The 16,727-nt window shown below is 55.6% G+C and overlaps 1 protein-coding gene across 1 annotated transcript; it reads left to right on the top strand.

Annotated features, from left to right (window-relative positions):
• The first annotated feature begins 477 nt into the window (after window positions 1–477).
• On the top strand, window positions 478–1,401 carry PTF1A (pancreas associated transcription factor 1a). Its single transcript, XM_086741945.1, has 2 exons — window positions 478–1,102; window positions 1,196–1,401. Exons 1-2 carry the CDS (start codon window positions 478–480, stop codon window positions 1,399–1,401), a joined length of 831 nt encoding a protein of 276 aa, XP_086598071.1.
• Window positions 1,402–16,727: the final 15,326 nt, after the last annotated feature.

The following is a 16,727-nucleotide window of genomic DNA, read 5'->3' as shown; positions in this document are numbered from 1 at the left end:
AGGGCCGACCCCGGGCGGTGGGGCTGGGCCGGGGCCCGGCGGGGCTGGGCAGGGGGGCACTGTCGGGGCCCGCTCGCCCCCTCCCCGGTCCCCGCCACGGCCCCGCCCCTCGCCGGCGGCAGCGCTGCGGTGTCCCCCCCGACGGAGGGGGGTGCACCCCGGCACCCCCCCCCCTCAGTTCCCCCCCCGGCGCTCGCTGATTGGCTGGCGGTGGCGGTCAGCGGCACGCGCCCGGAGATGTTGTTATAAGACCCCTCGCGTGCCGGCTCGCCGCGCCAGCCGGCTCCGGCCTCCTGCCCGGAGAGCGGCGGCACCGGCCCGGCCTCCCGGCCACCCAGGGGCGGGGAGGGCAGGGCAGGGGCGGGGGCCCTGCCGCCGCCGGGGCGGCTTGGCCAGCGGGCCGGCGGGAGCGGCTGGAGGCGCGTGCCGGCGGGGCTGCCCCCACCCCGCCCCCTGCCCTGTCCCGTCCCGTCCAGCATGGAGACGGTGCTGCTGGAGCACTTCCCCGGGGGGTTGGACTCCTTCTCCTCGCCCCCCTACTTCGACGAGGAGGACTTCTTCCCCGAGCCGCCCCCGCGGGACGCGCTGGCCGCCGACGGGCTGCTGGAGCCGGAGGTGGACTTCCTCAGCCGGCAGCTGCAGGAATACTACCGCGACGGCGGCGACCCTGAGGGCACCTACCGCTGCCCGGCGCCGGCCGCCACCTTTCCGCCTTCCCCCGCCTCCCCCGGTTTCGCCTACGAGTGCTGCGGAGCGGCGGGCGCGGGGCTGCTCTCCCCCGACGGGCAGCTGCAGGCGCTGGGCTCGGCCAAGCGGCGGCGGCGGGCGCGCTCCGAGGCGGAGCTGCAGCAGCTGCGGCAGGCGGCCAACGTGCGGGAGCGGCGGCGGATGCAGTCCATCAACGACGCCTTCGAGGGGCTGCGCTCGCACATCCCCACCCTGCCCTACGAGAAGCGGCTCTCCAAGGTGGACACGCTGCGCCTGGCCATCGGCTACATCAACTTCCTCAGCGAGCTGGTGCAGTCCGACCTGCCGCTGCGCTCCGCCGGCAGCCAGAGCCCCAGCCAGCCGAAGAAGATCATCATCTGCCACCGCGGCACAAGTAAGTGGCCGCCCGTCCCGTCCCATCCGGGCTCCGCAGGAACGCCGGCCCCTGCAGTAACCAACCCCCTCACCTTTCTGTGTCCCCCCTCAGGATCTCCCTCGCCGAGCGACCCCGACTACGGACTCCCCCCTCTGGCCGGTCACTCGCTGTCGTGGACTGATGAGAAGCAACTCAAGGAACAAAACATCATCCGGACAGCCAAAGTGTGGACTCCCGAGGACCCGCGGAAGGTGAACAGCAAACCCTCCCTCAACGACATCGAGAACGAGCCTCCTCCCTTCGACTTCGTGGCGTGAGGCGCGGCGCGGGTGGCGCCCGCCCCCGCCCCGCCCTGTACATGCTGTATGTAGAGACCTATATTGTAAATGTAATTTAAGATTCAGACTCTAAGGGCAATCAACTTTATTTATCTATTTATTACGGAGTAGCGATAATGAGGTAGAATCGTCTGTTTTGAATGTATAATTTATATAATTTATCTTGATTTTTTTTAAGATATGCAATAGATTTGTTCCACCAGCACCTTTTTTTTTTTTGAGAGGAAACAAAAAATAATAATGCCAGAACCTGTGAAAATAATTTATTGCCGCACGTCGACTCTTCCTGTGTTTGTTCATAATAAACCCGGACCGTACCTGCGGAGCAGCGTGTCTGTGGGAAGCGGCTGCCGGGAGCCCCACAGCGTCCCGCGGAAGCCCCGTGGTGAGCGCCGGGCCCGGCCCCCGGGCGTGGGGTAGGGGGGAGCCCCGGGGCGCTGCAGCACTGCCCGGCCGGCCCCTTCAGCCCCGGAGCCGGCCCCGCTCTGCCCCACCGTCGGCTCGGGCCGCTCTTATACAGCTAGGAGGGGACGGGGTCCGGCGGGGAAGGGGGGGACGGGACACTTTCCCCTTCTCTCCACCCATTTTGACGTCCTTTCCTGAAGTGCCTCCAACCGACGTCTTTGTCTCGAGGAGGTCCACTCCTTTCAGCCCCTCTGTGGTTTCCAGCTGAAAGACCCGAGTCCCGAAACACTGACCTTGCGAGGTCCTGCCCCCACCGCCTTGTCCCCCCCCCCGGGCCGGCCGCCACAGGGATGGGCGCGCTCCCCGAAGCTGGACAAAACTCTTCCCCGAAGCACCGGAGAGGCGGGGGGGGGGGGACCAGGCTGGGGGCCGGGCAGGCTTTGGTCCCCGCGGGTGCGTGGCTCTGGGGCTCTGCCGTCCGTGGGCCGCGCCTGGGAATCAGCCCCCCGCACCCCTCATCCTGGAGATGCTGCTGGGGGGGGAGGCTAGGCGGGAGTGGCAAAGCCGTCGTGCAACTGGTGGCAGAGTCGCCTCAGCATGCCCCCTCGGCTGCTGGGGGGGGGAGGGTGTCTCTGGGCTGCACCTGCCCGGGGGCGAGGGGAGGGGCCGGGGGGCTGCAAGTGCTACCGGCGGGGGGGGGGGGGCGGGGGGGTGAGGGGGGTGGTGCGGAGCTGGGGCGGGGGCTCGGCCCGGAGCCGCAGGTGCTGATTTTCCCGTGGCACCCGCGGCTCAGCCCCGACGGCTCGGCCCCCGGGAGCGCCCCAGATGCCCGGCCCGGCCCTGGGCCGGAGCAGAGCCGTCCCCGCGCGGTGCCCAGGCGGATGGGAACGGCCCGGGTGAGCCGAGGTGTAATTATTACCCATCATTTACCGGACATCTCTCCTTTTTTTTTTTTTTCAAAGCTGCCGCAAAGTGGGAGCAATATGTTGCGTGCATGCTAATTGCATTAACCTAGTTAGGCACATTTAGTTCCCTAGCGCGGATGGCATGGATCTATTCCAATAGCAATTAGAGGAGCTACTTACCCACACAAACACGCCGAGCCTGGGACGGGGGATGCTGGTGGAAGGGTGTTTTTCCTTATTTATTTGCTCATTTTTTGGTGCGAGCCCGGGGCTGCCCGGGCTGCGGCCTCGCCCCGTCGGGCAGCGAGCGGGAGGCGGGCGGCACCAGTGTCGTTGAACTTAAACGGGACTCTTTGGGGGAGAAAAAGAGCCGACCTATAATTCGATCTTGTCCTGTATTAGGACCTCATTAAACACAGAAAGTCGCTTTTGCACAAATGCTTCCATCAGGCATGTAATCTCATTACACTCATTAGAAAGTCAAATGTTAGTCGGACTTCAGCTTAATTATAAGTTATGGAAGTGTTGCACCGTTCCCTTCTGTGGATGGCCCCGTCCGCCTCAATCGGCTTTGGCGATGCGGTCCCCCACGATTAAAACACTACAATCATTGTTATGTGGCACCTTTTCTTCGCCGTGCCTTTTTTTTTTTTTTTTTTTTTTTTCCTGTAATTCAATGGTTCAACACATCCTTTAGTATGGTGCAGATGAAGCGGAAGAGCCGGCCTTCGCATGTAAAACACCAGGGTCTCTATCTTGTCACTCTCACGTCTTGACTTGGCAACTCCCTTTAAACGCAACCGTCAAAGAGACTGACAGCTCCTTTTGACCGACTCATCATCCATTCACCCCGCCGCCGCGCTCCTGCCACAAAATCCCGCCGTACAGGGCAGGGGAAAGCGCCTATGCGGGTCCCCCGGCCCGACGGGGACCCGGCGGGACCCGCAAGCCAGGCCCGCAACTTTTGGGACAGCTTTGGGGGGGGGGGGGGTGTTGGGTGGTGGGGAACAGGGCCGGGAGCGGTTAGGGACCAGCGTGGGGCAGGCGTGGCTGACAGCCACGCATACACTCCCGCTCCTCCCCGCGGCCGTGAGCGAGGAGATCGCGGTGGTCGCTGCCCCCTGGTGAGCCCCGGGCACCGACTCCCCCGTACCCTGAACCTCCGCCGCCCGCCTGAACCTCCACACCGGCGCCCACAGGGGCTGCCCCTCCGCAGCCGCGCTGCCCCGACGGCTCCCCGATGGGACGGATGCGACTCCCGTTCCCCCCCCGCCACCCCCCCGCAACGCATCCCCGCGGGGGCTGGGGCTGCAAAGTGAGGTAGGAGACAACAAAAGTCGAGGGGAAAGTCCTCAGCCCCGCTTGGGTTGGGGGATCGGAGGCACCCGCAGGCGGCTCGCTTCCCGCCGGCTCCCGCCCCCAAAACGACCGGAGGCGCGGCTGGCGAGGGGACGGGCGGGCAAGCCGGCTCCTCAGCAGCGCTGTGCGCGGCCCGGGGCTGCCGCGGGCACTGTGAACCGGCCCCGCCGCGGTTCCCAGGGCCGCTCATCTGCCGGCCGTCGGGCCAGCGCCCTGCCAGGCGCGGGGCGTGGAGCCTCCCCAGCCTCGGACCCCCCAGCCCCCCCACCATTCACGCATCTCTCGCTGGCACCGAGTGCCAGCTGCGAGGCCGAACAAACACCAGTTGAGTGTCCCCCGGTAAACCTCCCGCTTTCCAAAGCATCCCGCAGCCGGTGGGAATGGCGCTGAATAACTCCACAACAAACCGCGCTGCCCGGACCTGGAAGCGCGGGTGGGAAACGATTCCCACGACGGGGCCGGGGTCTGGCCAACAGGTGCTCGGGTTTGGCGGAGGGCGCCGGGGGAGCCCGGGGAGGCAGAGCCTCTGCTGCCAGAAAGCAGCCTGCTCCGGCGCCTCCGGCTTTACATGGCGTGGAAGCCGCAAACAATCGCAATGATATCTTTATTGCTAGGTTCATGTCCTGGGCTATAACATATCAATCCCTGTCGTGGTTCTCTCGGATGCACCTGGTATTTCAAACTTGTTCTTTTTGTGCTTCTGGGTCCTGGACTGCAGCTGCCTAAAGCGAGCAAAGAGAGAGGCCCTTACAATGTGTCCAAGACGTGTTGGCATGGTTTGCTTGTCTTTAATGTACCATTAACCATTGTCTTTACACAATATGGGAACTGTAAAGCATGACATGTGTTATAATAAAACACATTTTCAACGATACACTTGGACTCGGCGCTGGGATGCAAGCAAACAAACAGGCCCAAATCTTGTTTTGTCTCCCTTGCTAAGCCTACTGGCAATTAAACTTAAGACCACTGCTTTCCCCTGATCAGCCAATTAAATTTTATGTCTCCTAATTTTTCACATAGAAAAAAAGTCTCAGTGCCGGCCCCTAAAGACATTGATTTTCTTGCTATCACCTGGCGCTCAGACCTTAGTTCCATTTATCAAGAAGGGAAACGTCAGGCGTTACATAAAGTGACTCTGTTACCATAAGGCTCTCACCATCCTGCCCTATTGTTTTCCCTTGTTAATAACTCATTACCAGGATTTAACAAATCAACCATTACATATGTTTTGTGTCTCCATATTTTGATCCGTACGATTAAGCAGATGTTACGATTGAAAATTGAAAAGTCCAAGGCTACTCTCGTCTGAAAGAAAGAGGGCAGCCTCAAACAACGAGCTAACAATGAGATTCAGAAGATCTTCAGAAAAACATTTACGACCAATAAACAGACTCCAACCTGCTCCATTTCAACCATTGTGCGCCTTGGGGGAATAATTAAGTTTAATAGGAAGAGGTCCGCGGGGTTTTCAATGCCAAGCCCACAGGTGCGGGGTGGCACGATGAATGATCTGCCTGATTTTTGCCAGGCTCAAGGGCCCTTCTCCTGGCCGGGCGCGCAGATACGAAATATTGTCATTTCTTTTAATTCACGGCGTTACTCTCAGGACGAACAAAGGGGCGGGCGATGAATGGCTCCGGCTGCAGCCCAGGCGCGCCCGGACGCCCAGGGCCTCGCCGGAGACCGCCCGGAGGGGACGGGCGCGCCGCCGCCGCCTCCGCCGCGCCCGGGGGGCGCCCCGGCGGCTGCCGAGGGGCGTCTGGACCCCCCACACACCCCCGCCGCCGTCCGCGCCTCCCCGCACCGCCCCTGCGACCGCCCCGGCCCCGCGCCCGCCCCCGCGCCGCCGCGCGCCCCGCTGCCGGGACGGACCCCGCGCGGGCGCGCGTGCGCCCCGCCGCTGCCCCGCCGCTCCCCGCGCCGCCGCCGCCGCTGCCGCCGGCAGGAGGAGGCGGGCGAGGGGGCTCCGCGCCGGGGGCGGCTCCCGGCCGCAGCCCCCGCCGTCGCCCCGCCGCCGTCGGGGCCCCGGCGGGCGGCAGCGGGCTGCGGCGGCGGGGCTCTCCTGCCCGCCGGCCTGCGTTGCGCATGGAGGTCTCCAAGAGGGGCCCCGGCTGCCGGGCGGCCCCGGGGGCGATGGCAGGGCCGCCCCTGCGCGGCGGCCGCACCGAAGAAGGCCCCGGGGGGGGCCCCACGAGGGGCCGCCGCGCCGCGCCGCAGGGCCTCCTCTGGCGGCGGTCCCGCCGGGCAGAGCGGGGCTCCCCCCGGGCGGCCCCTGGGGCGGCGGCGCCAGCTCCGGCGGCAGCGCTCGGCTCTCCGGCCACGGGCGCCGCTCCCGGCCGAGCGCCGAGGAGCCGGCCCTCGGGGGGCCGGGTGGGAGCGCCAGCCTCGCCGCCCGCCGCGGCCCCCGCGCCCGCAGCCGCCGCCTCGGCCCGTCGCGGCCCCCGTTTTCCCCTGCACCTGCTCCGCGCAACCCGCAACGCCGAGCGGCTTGGAGAGGGCGGAGGAGGCCCGGTCCCGCCGCTCCCGCCCGTTCGGGGAGCCCGCGGGGCAGCCTGGGGGGGGTGAGAGGTTCCGGCCGCTCTGGCCGGCCCGGTCTGGCCCCGCCCGGACGGGCCACGGCCGCCCCCAACGCCCCGACCCTCCATGCCCCAGGATCCCGAGCTGGAGCGGCGCAGCCCAGGCCCCCGGCCCCGCCGTGCGGAGGCTGCCCGCTCCCCGAGGGGCCGCAGCGTGGAGGTGTGGCACGGGCGGGCGGCCGCCGCCGCCCCGCGCCCCGACGGGGGCCCCGAGCCCTCTGCCGCCGCGGGGCGCGGTGAGAGGGCCGGGCGGAGGGGAGCCCTCGGCGGCGGAGCTCCGCACCCACCGGGAGGGCGGAGGCGGCTTCCCATCCCGGGAAACGTCTCCGCCGGAGGTCCCGACGGCTGCTCTGCTCCTGGAGCGCGCCTGGGGCCGAGGCCAGTTGGAGGCGGCTGCTCACCGCCCCAGCCCCCTGTGCTCCAGGCCCGAGGACAGCGCTGTCCCGGGCGAGAGCCACCGCCTGGCCCCGAGGTGGATGGCTCCTCTGCGGATGGCGGGCGGGGACGCCCCCGGAGCAGTACGGGCACCCCCGACGGCGCCGGACCCCACCCGGGCGGGGGGGTGCCACGGGGAGCTGCCCCTGGCCACAGAGGCGAGAAGTGGCCCGGGGCGACATGAGGTGGACGAGGAGGGTCCCTGCGGGTCCCGGCGTGGCTCGGACAGACCCGCGGGTGCCTGCTCGCTACCGGTGGCCTCGGGTTCGTAGATTTTTGGGAAGGGGGGAAAAGCAGGGAGCCCTCAGCGGGCGCGCTCCAACGGGGCGGTCGGTGGGGCGGGGGCTGCGCGGAGCCCTGCGCCCCCTCCTCGGTGGAGCGCAGTCCGCGACAGTGACCTTCCTGCGGGGGAGGGGGGGGACCGGAACGTGCCTTTCGCGGATTTAGCCACCCAGGCCTCACGCTGTAACTTTTGTTCCCCGCTACCGCCCCGACACACTGCGCCCGCTCCGCCGCCGGCCCGTCCCGTCCTGTCCCCGACGGCTCTTCCCGTGCCTTGCCCCGACAATGCCGCGAGATGCATCACTGTCACCGGGCGCGGGTGACAGACGAGGCGAAGGCGCAGAGCCCTCGCCAAGGTCAAGTTGAAAATGCCGGTGGCGTTGCGGCCGCCGCCGGTCGATGCCGAGCAAGGCCCAGCACCGGGCCCTCGGGGAGGCCCTTCCCGACGTTATGTTTTTACCTCCCCCCACTTCCCCTTTTCCCCTTGGGCTTTTCCAGCCGTTTCTGCGGGGGGATGCGGAGGCCAGGAGGCGGCCCGAGGGGACGGGGCCCTGCGCGGTGCTGCGCGGGGGTGCGCGGGGCCTTGCGGGTCGGGGAGCTCCGGTCGCCGCCAACATGTGCGGCCGCCGGCTCGAAACAAACCGTGCAAACCGCTGAGGGGTGGGTTTCACCCCGCGTTTAGCAGAAGTTTTCCAAACGGAGTCTGGTTAAACAAACACTTCGCCCTTCTCCCGCTCTCCCCGGCTCTGTGATGATTGATTTTTTTTTTTTTTTTATTCAGCCAACTTTTATTTACCTTGCAAAAATGTTGGGGACAAATGTGATAAATTACAGATATGCAAATTTCTTTGAATGGCGTTGTAAGTGCGTCTCGCTGGAGCTGAATAAGTCCTTGCAAGCCGGTCTGCGCGCACTCAGGACCCCAGGGAGCTGATCAAAGCACCCTTTCTCTTTCATCCCCAGTATTCTCCTCCAAACTATTTCGATACAATATGTTTCCATGATGCACTTAATGTGCTAGGGACACAGAACTCATTACAACCTAGCTAGTTCTGCCGACCCCTTTGTTCAGAGGCATAAAGTTAAAAAAAGAGGAGGGGTGGAGGGCGGGGGGAGAGCCGCTAGCTGCCAGCTTTCGGCGATGTTAAAGCATGCGTCATTTTTCACCAGGTCTCGTCTTGATATCCTCAAAAGACAAACTATGAAACCGGCCTCAGCCCTTTCTGGCATTAATTACGCTGCTGTCCAGCCGATCTGTTTTTCCTATTATATGCATTTCTCAGCAGGGATTTTTTTTTTTTTTTGCAAGACTAATGCAGCTGCGAGTGGAAGTATGAATGCATGTTATCGGTATAGAAAAAAAAAGAAGTGGAAAGGCTGAAAAAGATGTCAAAGTCTGTGCTCATGTTTTTTGCCCCGCGTTGGAGGCAAACTTTTGGAAAATGGTTTCGGATCGCCCCGTTACATTAATTGCCTTCGCCTCGAATTATCAGCTTCTGGGAAGAGAAAAATCTGACGCGGAGGCTGCTGAAAGTGGATTACGTGTTTACCGAATGCCGATGCGCCCCGCAAATCTTTTATTGCCCTGAGAAACACTTCCAAGTATTTGGGGAAATAGTGGGAAATGAGCAGCCCCGACTTCGGGGGGAAGAGGGGAGTTCCCTTTCAAACCCAGTGCGAGGTGGCGGCTCTTCAGGGAAGTGACTCGGGGGTGACAGTCAGAAATAAACGGCGTTTCGGCGGATGGCGCGTTTGTTTACGGGGTTGATTGGTTGGCGGAAATGGCTGGCAGCCAGTTCTGGGAAAGATTCCAGACCTGACTCCGATTAACCCTCTCTGGTGAAACTCTGCTGGAAACCAACTCACCAGCAATTGCCATTAATCTACTTACTAATTAAGCCAATTCATTTCTAAAGGAGAAAAATTCCTTTCTTTGGCCAAACTGATGGGAGGAAATTTGAAAGAAGCGCCAAACTGTGTAACTGTAATTCAGCCAAGGACTGCTAAAACAAGGTGTTGATATATAGCTGGAGATTTAAAACAAGTTTCTAGGGCAACAATCCTTTGGAGACGGTGGTATATAGTGCATAGTAGATGAAGCTCGAATAATGGTGGACCGCAGTGTGCAATTGTACGGACACTGGTTGGAACAGGGCCTGCTTTTCCCAATTAAGCCGCTCGAGGCTTTTACTCCTAATAATTTATCCACCCCGTTTAAACGTTTCAGCCTTGGGCGACAGCTACAAAGAGCATCTCTGCCGGGACCCGGCCAGCACGGCTGGGGAAATAGCGACAAACTTTTGCCCGGCGTTGGCGACGACGCCTCCGCTCCCCTCATGTCGGGTCCGGATTGGACACATGGACAGAGAGGGGAGCGGTGCACCCCAGCGGTGCCGCTCCGGAGGGTCTCAGTGCGGCGATGGCATGTTTTATCGAAGTTTCATCTTTAGGAGAGCCTAAAGACGCGGTCTAGGCCGGGGAGGAGAGTCCCAGGGAGACCCGGCCCTGGGCAGCGGTGAGCCGGCCCGGAGCGCAGGGTGCTATTTTCAGAGCGAGTCGCCACCTCTTGCGCTGCTGGCAGCAGGACACCTACTAGGTGAGGCGGGGAGGTGATGAGTGGGGGTGCTTCGCGCTCCGTCCTGGCGCCTGCAGAAGGAGGAGCAGCCCCCGGCCGCCCGCCCCCTCTGCCCGCCCCGCCGCCACCATCCCTGCGCAGCCCGCCGTCTCGGGCAGCCCCGGGGCGGCTTCACCCCTCGCTTTTGCCTCTCACACGCCTCCCCCCAACTCCACCCGTGCCCCCTCTCCCCCCCGCCGCTCTTCCCTCACCAGCGCCTTTCTCCGTCCCTCATCGCTCCCAGAGCAGCCCCGTCGGGGCCGGGGAGGAGGAGGGCCGCTGCTCCGCACCCTATCCCCCTGGTGCCACCGGCAACCGGCAGCGCCGACGCTCCCAAAGCAGTGCCAGGAAGTGCCCCGCTCCACCGACTACCGGGTTCCATGAAGAAGGGGCACAGCCCCCCGAGGGACACGGGGTGCGAGAGGCGACAGATTCGAGGGCGGACAGTTTGAAAGAACTGTAACCGTTCGCTCGTGTTCCGTGTGGGTTGTTTGTTTGTTTGTTTGTTTTTTCTTTTTCTTTTTTTTTCTTTCTTTTTTTTTTTTTTTCTTTTTTTTTTTTTTTAAGGCGCACGGCGGCGAAGGACAATTGCGGGAGCAACAAATTAAGCGCTGAGCGAATCCGCCCCCGGACAAGGCGGCGGTGGCCAAGGCACTGGGCGGGAGGTGGGGAGGATGCTGAGCCCTGGGCTTGACCAAACCACCTCCCCATCCCCCCGGAGAACAGTGGCCTCCTGTCATTTCACTAAACCAACAAGATCTCGTGAAATGCACGGTTACCGTCGGGTGATGAGAGCAGAACTACAGACACAGCCCGGGACGGGGGAAAACATCTCCTCCAGCAGCTGATGGCAAAACCCAGCGGGTGGCTGTAGGTAGCGCTGTACGCCTTCGTGTCTCAGCCAAACACCCAACTTCTGCACTTAAGCCCCTCTCTGAGATAATAAAAAATAGGATGCGATATCCTAAAAAGACTAATGACATTTCACAGGTAATGCAATTTAGAAAGAAACACTTCCACGTTTTCTTTTCCAACAATGTGCATTTCGGTAAACTGCTATAAATTGCAATTCAAAAGCCCTGATCTCGCCATCCCCAATCATTTTTTATACTGATCAAATGAATGCAGATACTCCCATTTGGGAGGGGCGACATGACATTTCACTTGGCAGTTCTAAACAGGTCACGGACCTTTCACAGACCCTAAGGCAGTGGGAGGGAGCTCTTTACGAAACCGTGTAACCAAATCAAACCAATGGTTACCCCTTTTCAATACCATTGGAATGGTTTGCACAATGCTATTCACATAGCAGCAGAGAAACTGAAAGGATGGTCATCCAATGGAAATTTCTTTTCTTTTGTTTAAACTTGCGGAGCTTAAAAAAAAATACTAGAAAACAATTACTTTTTGTATGACAAAAAGATAAACACTTCTACACACAGCCGTGTGTGTACACCACAGCCCTCGGTGCGCCTGGGTGTTTGCACGCATATAGGCACACATCTGTGTGTGGGGATGTACATTTATTGGAGATGTTGCTTTGTTTGAGACCATAGGCACAAAGACACAACATGGCTGCCCTGGAGATGACCTATTGCTTTCAAGTTGCTTGAACACATCAGAATTTCTATTGTTGAGGTTGATTAATTGAAACTGATAAGTTACCATGAATAAAGATTGTTTTTCTGTTTAATGTGGTGGGCCTGATTTGGTAAATGCTTCATTCATGTAGCCTTGCAGTGCAGCATATGGGCAAGATTCATTCAGTATCGCAAACATATACAATTTATTATGCTTGTATGGTCACCACCAAAAGGCCCTTCTATTTTAATGACAAAGTTTGAATGAAAAATTCCATTTAAAGAGTCACTAACATTAAATGCGGGTTTGTAATTTATTCCTGCGGCCGGCGGCCGGGGACCCGAGGGCCTTGGAGAGGCACAGACAGCACGGGTGGGAGCGGCCGCTCCTCGCAGGCCCGGCCTGACCCATGTGTGGCAAGGAGGCTCTGCTCTGCTGCCCCATGTGTGTCACGGTCTGTGGCTAAACCCTCTCCCTCCTGCCCCAGTGCTGGATGGGGTCTCCGTTGATACTCAAGAGTGAAGCTAAGCACTGCAGCAGCCAAGGGGATTTTTGCCCCCACATTTCAAACCCCAACTTTTCTGCTTCCCCACCTCTGGTTGGGTCGTCACTTTTTTCAACAGAGACGGCTCTCCATGTCACTCCTGCGTAAAAAGTCCATCTCCCTTTACCCATCCTCTGCTTGCAAGTAAAGCAGCTCAAAACAACAACGGAGCCTCACCCAAAGGGGAAAAAAAGATCGAGCTTGAAATGAAGATGTGATGAAGACCTGTCAGGAGCTACCACGTGGGGCAAATCACCACACTTCAGTCTGTGTGTAGGGGAGTTCATCCTGTTCCTGCCTATTTGAGGGGATTTGCAAAACAACGTTTATTAAAAACAGCAGATTTGACAGGCAGAGTTTATGCACCATCACAAATAAGTAATTAAGTATGGGGTTCAAATTTATGAAAAATCCCTTGAAAGAGCCCTTTCAAGCATTAAAAAAAAAAATGACCTCTTAACCTCTTCTTCCTCGATTGACAGAGTAATTTGAAACAGAAACAATGTAATCTATCAAAATAAGTTGTGTTACTTCTGTAAATCAGATATTTATGTTTGAGCTTTCTCTTACTGACAAGCTGTAAAGGCTCACTGTGATTCCAAGGTTTTATCTCTCAGGTTCTTGTCTTTTCTGCTCATTAAGAGTCTGTCTACAGATTACAAAGTCAATAGATGCAAACACCGGACTGTGAGAAAACTCTCCCTGAGTACATAAAAATCAACAGCCACGGGTGCTGTACAATGGAGAGCATAGATGGTTTTAGGTGTTCAGTTTTATCATCCTTAAACAAGGAAGAGAGTAAATATTGTGGCAAAACTTCACCTTCCAGTGTTGCACACTGCCTTTTGTCGTTCCTAACAGTGGATCTCTCTGCATTATCATTTCTGGATGGCAGATTTAAGTGAAACACAGTTTACAAGCGTTTTGAGTTTTCTACCTATAACTACAACACTAATCGTGAGTTCACCTACCAGGCAGCAGACCTGGACGAGATGACTTCACAGCTACTTTTATGGATTATTATCCTGTAAAGGGAGCTCTTTCACTTAATTAAAAGACTCTAAGGGATCCTGGGCCCTGGATGGGTTCCTTTAGTTATTGAGAGGTGCCTCTAGGCACAGATTTTCAGTATTTCCTGCCCTAATGCATCCAAGTTATTGTATGCTTATTTTTTTAGTGCTGCAACTTATATGTTCCCAGTATTCCTCTTTGCTTGCATGTTAAAGTGGGACAGACAAAACTCTTAGCTTCAACCCAGTCCACGTGAGAGGGCACTTAGGTGTGAGCATGCTGAAGTGCACAGCTGGATGGATGTTGCCAAACTTTAAAAAAATGAATATTAGTGCCCATAACTCTTTTAAATATCTATGAGTAGTATTTTGGACCATCTTTAAAAATTGGCAAAAAGAAAAATAATTCCCAGAGTGTTCCCATGGCTACCAGTGGGTCTGTGGTGAGGCATTACTGAAGAGGGACAGGGAGGCTAGGCCGTTGGTTCCCCAAACCCTTAGCGTGCCCTGAGGTTGGTGGCTGTCAGGCCCCTGGGTCCTGCAGAGGGGTCCGCAGTGCTGGGGGTGGGGAGAGGGTGAGGAGGGATCGGGGGCAGCTGCCCCAGGAGGGCTGGAAATGTGACTGAAGTTCATGGGTGGCTCCTTCCCCATGCTCGTTCACGTTAGGAGCAATTGTTTTTGGAGAAAATGCCGGGATTGCTCCAAACCAGGCTTTTAATGACTTGCACAGGCATGTTTTATGTTCACACTAACTTGTCGTTTCCTTATTGTCCAGTATGCATGTTAAAAGGGCAATTAAGTTTCAGACGTAAGTAGAATCATCACATTCTCATTTTTCCCCTGTGGTGAGGTAGACCTGACATCTCCCCTGATGTGCCAGTTCATTTTTGGAGGGGAGTGAGGCAGGGAGCTGTAGGGCAATCTGTGTGACTGTCTGTGCCTGGTGCTTTACAGCTGGCACCTCCTTTAATTCTCCTGAATGACCTCTCCTTGCCTACGCTGTGTGTCACTGTCATCCGCTGTCCACTCAGATGTGTGGTGCTTTTTCTCTTCACGCACAACACTCACTTCCCTGGAACAGCCTCCTCCACAGCCGAGCTTTACACACGCATGCTGACAGCTTATACTGCTAACTACCTCACAAAAGGAGCGAAGAGTTCAAAAAGTTCTATTTGAAAAAAGGAAAGGATATAGGTAAGGCAGGTGCATGAGCTGGAATCTGTCTAGGACAAAGAGGTTTAATATGGATCCTAAGCATTTATAAAACATTATGTTTTGCGGGATGTCAAAATAGAATATGACTTTCTCTTTTACCTTTAAAAAGGTTTAACATTAGACACCATAAATGTGAAATAAAAATACATCTGTATGGAAATAAAGATTCTGCACTGAAGCTAATAAAGTGACAATTATTTTTACTATACATGCTATTGTATTATTAAACTTGTATGTGGAGGTAGACAATTGGGGAAAGTGATGCAGCATCTGAATCCCAAATTCAGGACCTTCAACAACAGATAAAGGAAACAGTTCACTTCCTAAAACTTATCTGTATTAGATTATCATACACCCCTAAGCCCCTGTTTTTTTCATGTCTTTGCTTAATTAATTATTTATTTATTTAAGTGTCAGCAAACTTTTTCACAGAACAAACTAAGCATTAATGCATTGTGTCATTTTCTTGTTTTAACAACAATTTCTCAAGCTGAAAAAGTCCCAAACAATGAACTCACCTGAGATGTACTGCAGTTAATTCTACCTCAGTATGCACAATTCATTGGATTTATCCATGAGTGTGTGGATGCAACCAAGAGATAATTTCACTGGTGCTCTGATGTAGAGATTGAAACTGTTCTCACTTCCATACAGTTTGCTGGTATCACCAAAATGATGCATTTCACTATTTTAGAAAATAAATTCACATTAATTTATCTGAGTGAAAATTTATGAACTGATGTCAATAATCCTTCCATAACTTGAGAGCTTGCAATAAAGTCAATCAAGGATATTTTAGATAGGAATCATAGACCTGAAGCATTTCTTTATGGTTTCACCAGTTATGAGGGCTTCAGTAACTCAAAAAGAAATTCTAGCTTGTTATTCTTGACATAAAGCTGATATTAAAAAAAATCAATTTCATTTGGATCATATAGACATTACTTTCTTGAACTGGAGTAGCAGTGTTCCAAGCATATTTCTTTCGAAAGCTCTACCATACTATTTTCAGTTTGGAACTTAGCAGATTTTTCTCCCTGAACATCTGATCAGATGATTTGAAGCAAATCAAGCAAATTTGTTCTATTATTGGAAGATCAAATCCTTGCTCAATTTTGGACAGACTATCCATTGTGTTTAATACTTTAAACATCTTATTTCAGTAAGGTCTCTTTTCTGTCTGGTACTGATTTATTGCTGCTGTTCCTTAAGACAGGCTAACTCTCCATTACCATAGACATACAAACCCAGGAACTCAAGACTGGGAATACAGGGAAGCCCTTTTCTCTTCCTTAGCTCAAACTTACCATAAGCTTGGGAAAAGAACATTCCACTTGTTTGGTTTTGGTTTTGGTTTTTTTTTTTTTTTTTTTTTAACTCTTCAGAGGACTGAGAAGCTGAGGTAGGCAGGCAGGTTGAACCATAGGCACCTGCATATGCACATGAAATTAATCCAGAGACAAACAGTTACTGATAACTTCCTTCTTCTGGTGTGTGCTCTGTGTACATCCATACAGTTTGTAACTCCAAGCAGCGCACCTCATAAAATTCCATATACCCAGCGAAAGGTCATGCAGTCAATATTGAATAAGGACTCCGGGGTTGTCTTCCTGTATGCAGCATCATGTATTGACACTTCAGCAATAACATAGGTGGAAACGAGACATTCTGCAAAGAAGCCACTTCCACCACTTGATGTCATATGTACAATGACAGCTGAACGTTCAAAATCTTCACAGAAATCCTGTAGCAATAATCTCATGAGAGAGGAAAGATAAAGCATTTTTCAAGTGTATCTTGCAATTAAAGCTAGGTAGGTCAACACTCAAAACTGGGAAGAGGTGAGACACAGGGTCTTTTTTTCTTCTTTAAAAATTGTTTGTTTTTTTAATCCCCTTTATACCTTGTTCATTCCACCAGCAGAAGTATCCATGACATGAGAGGGTGTAGGCATACAAAACAGAAAATCCATATGGTCAAATAGACTGGAAGCCTTCTAATAATTCACTGGGGATTTATTCCACTCATACGGAAGCATGAAAGAGGTTAGTTACTACAGAGTGTTCAGCACAGAGCTTATCAGTTGTCAAGAAGAGACTTTGCAGGGCAGGAGAAGCATTGAAAATATCCAGGATTCCTTCAGAATATCTCATATCCTCTTTAAGAGGAACCTGTAGGTCAGACATCACCCAGTGGTATGAGTTCATAACTGGAATTACTTTATATAGCACTGGTAATTAAGGCAATTATTTCTGTATAGCTTCAATTATGCATGCAGATGTTACACTCTACAACCTAATCAACTATTCATGACAGAGATATCAAGCTCTGTGCAGAAGACATAACATCACTATTTGTTGGAGAAGTCTTCTGTTG

This window comes from Chlamydotis macqueenii, chromosome 2 (assembly GCF_036417535.1).
Source record: "Chlamydotis macqueenii isolate bChlMac1 chromosome 2, bChlMac1.mat, whole genome shotgun sequence".
NCBI classification, from domain to species: Eukaryota; Metazoa; Chordata; class Aves; order Otidiformes; family Otididae; genus Chlamydotis; species Chlamydotis macqueenii.
The sequence above is the reverse complement of the archived record's forward strand: the minus strand, read 5'-3'. Positions and strand labels throughout refer to the sequence as shown.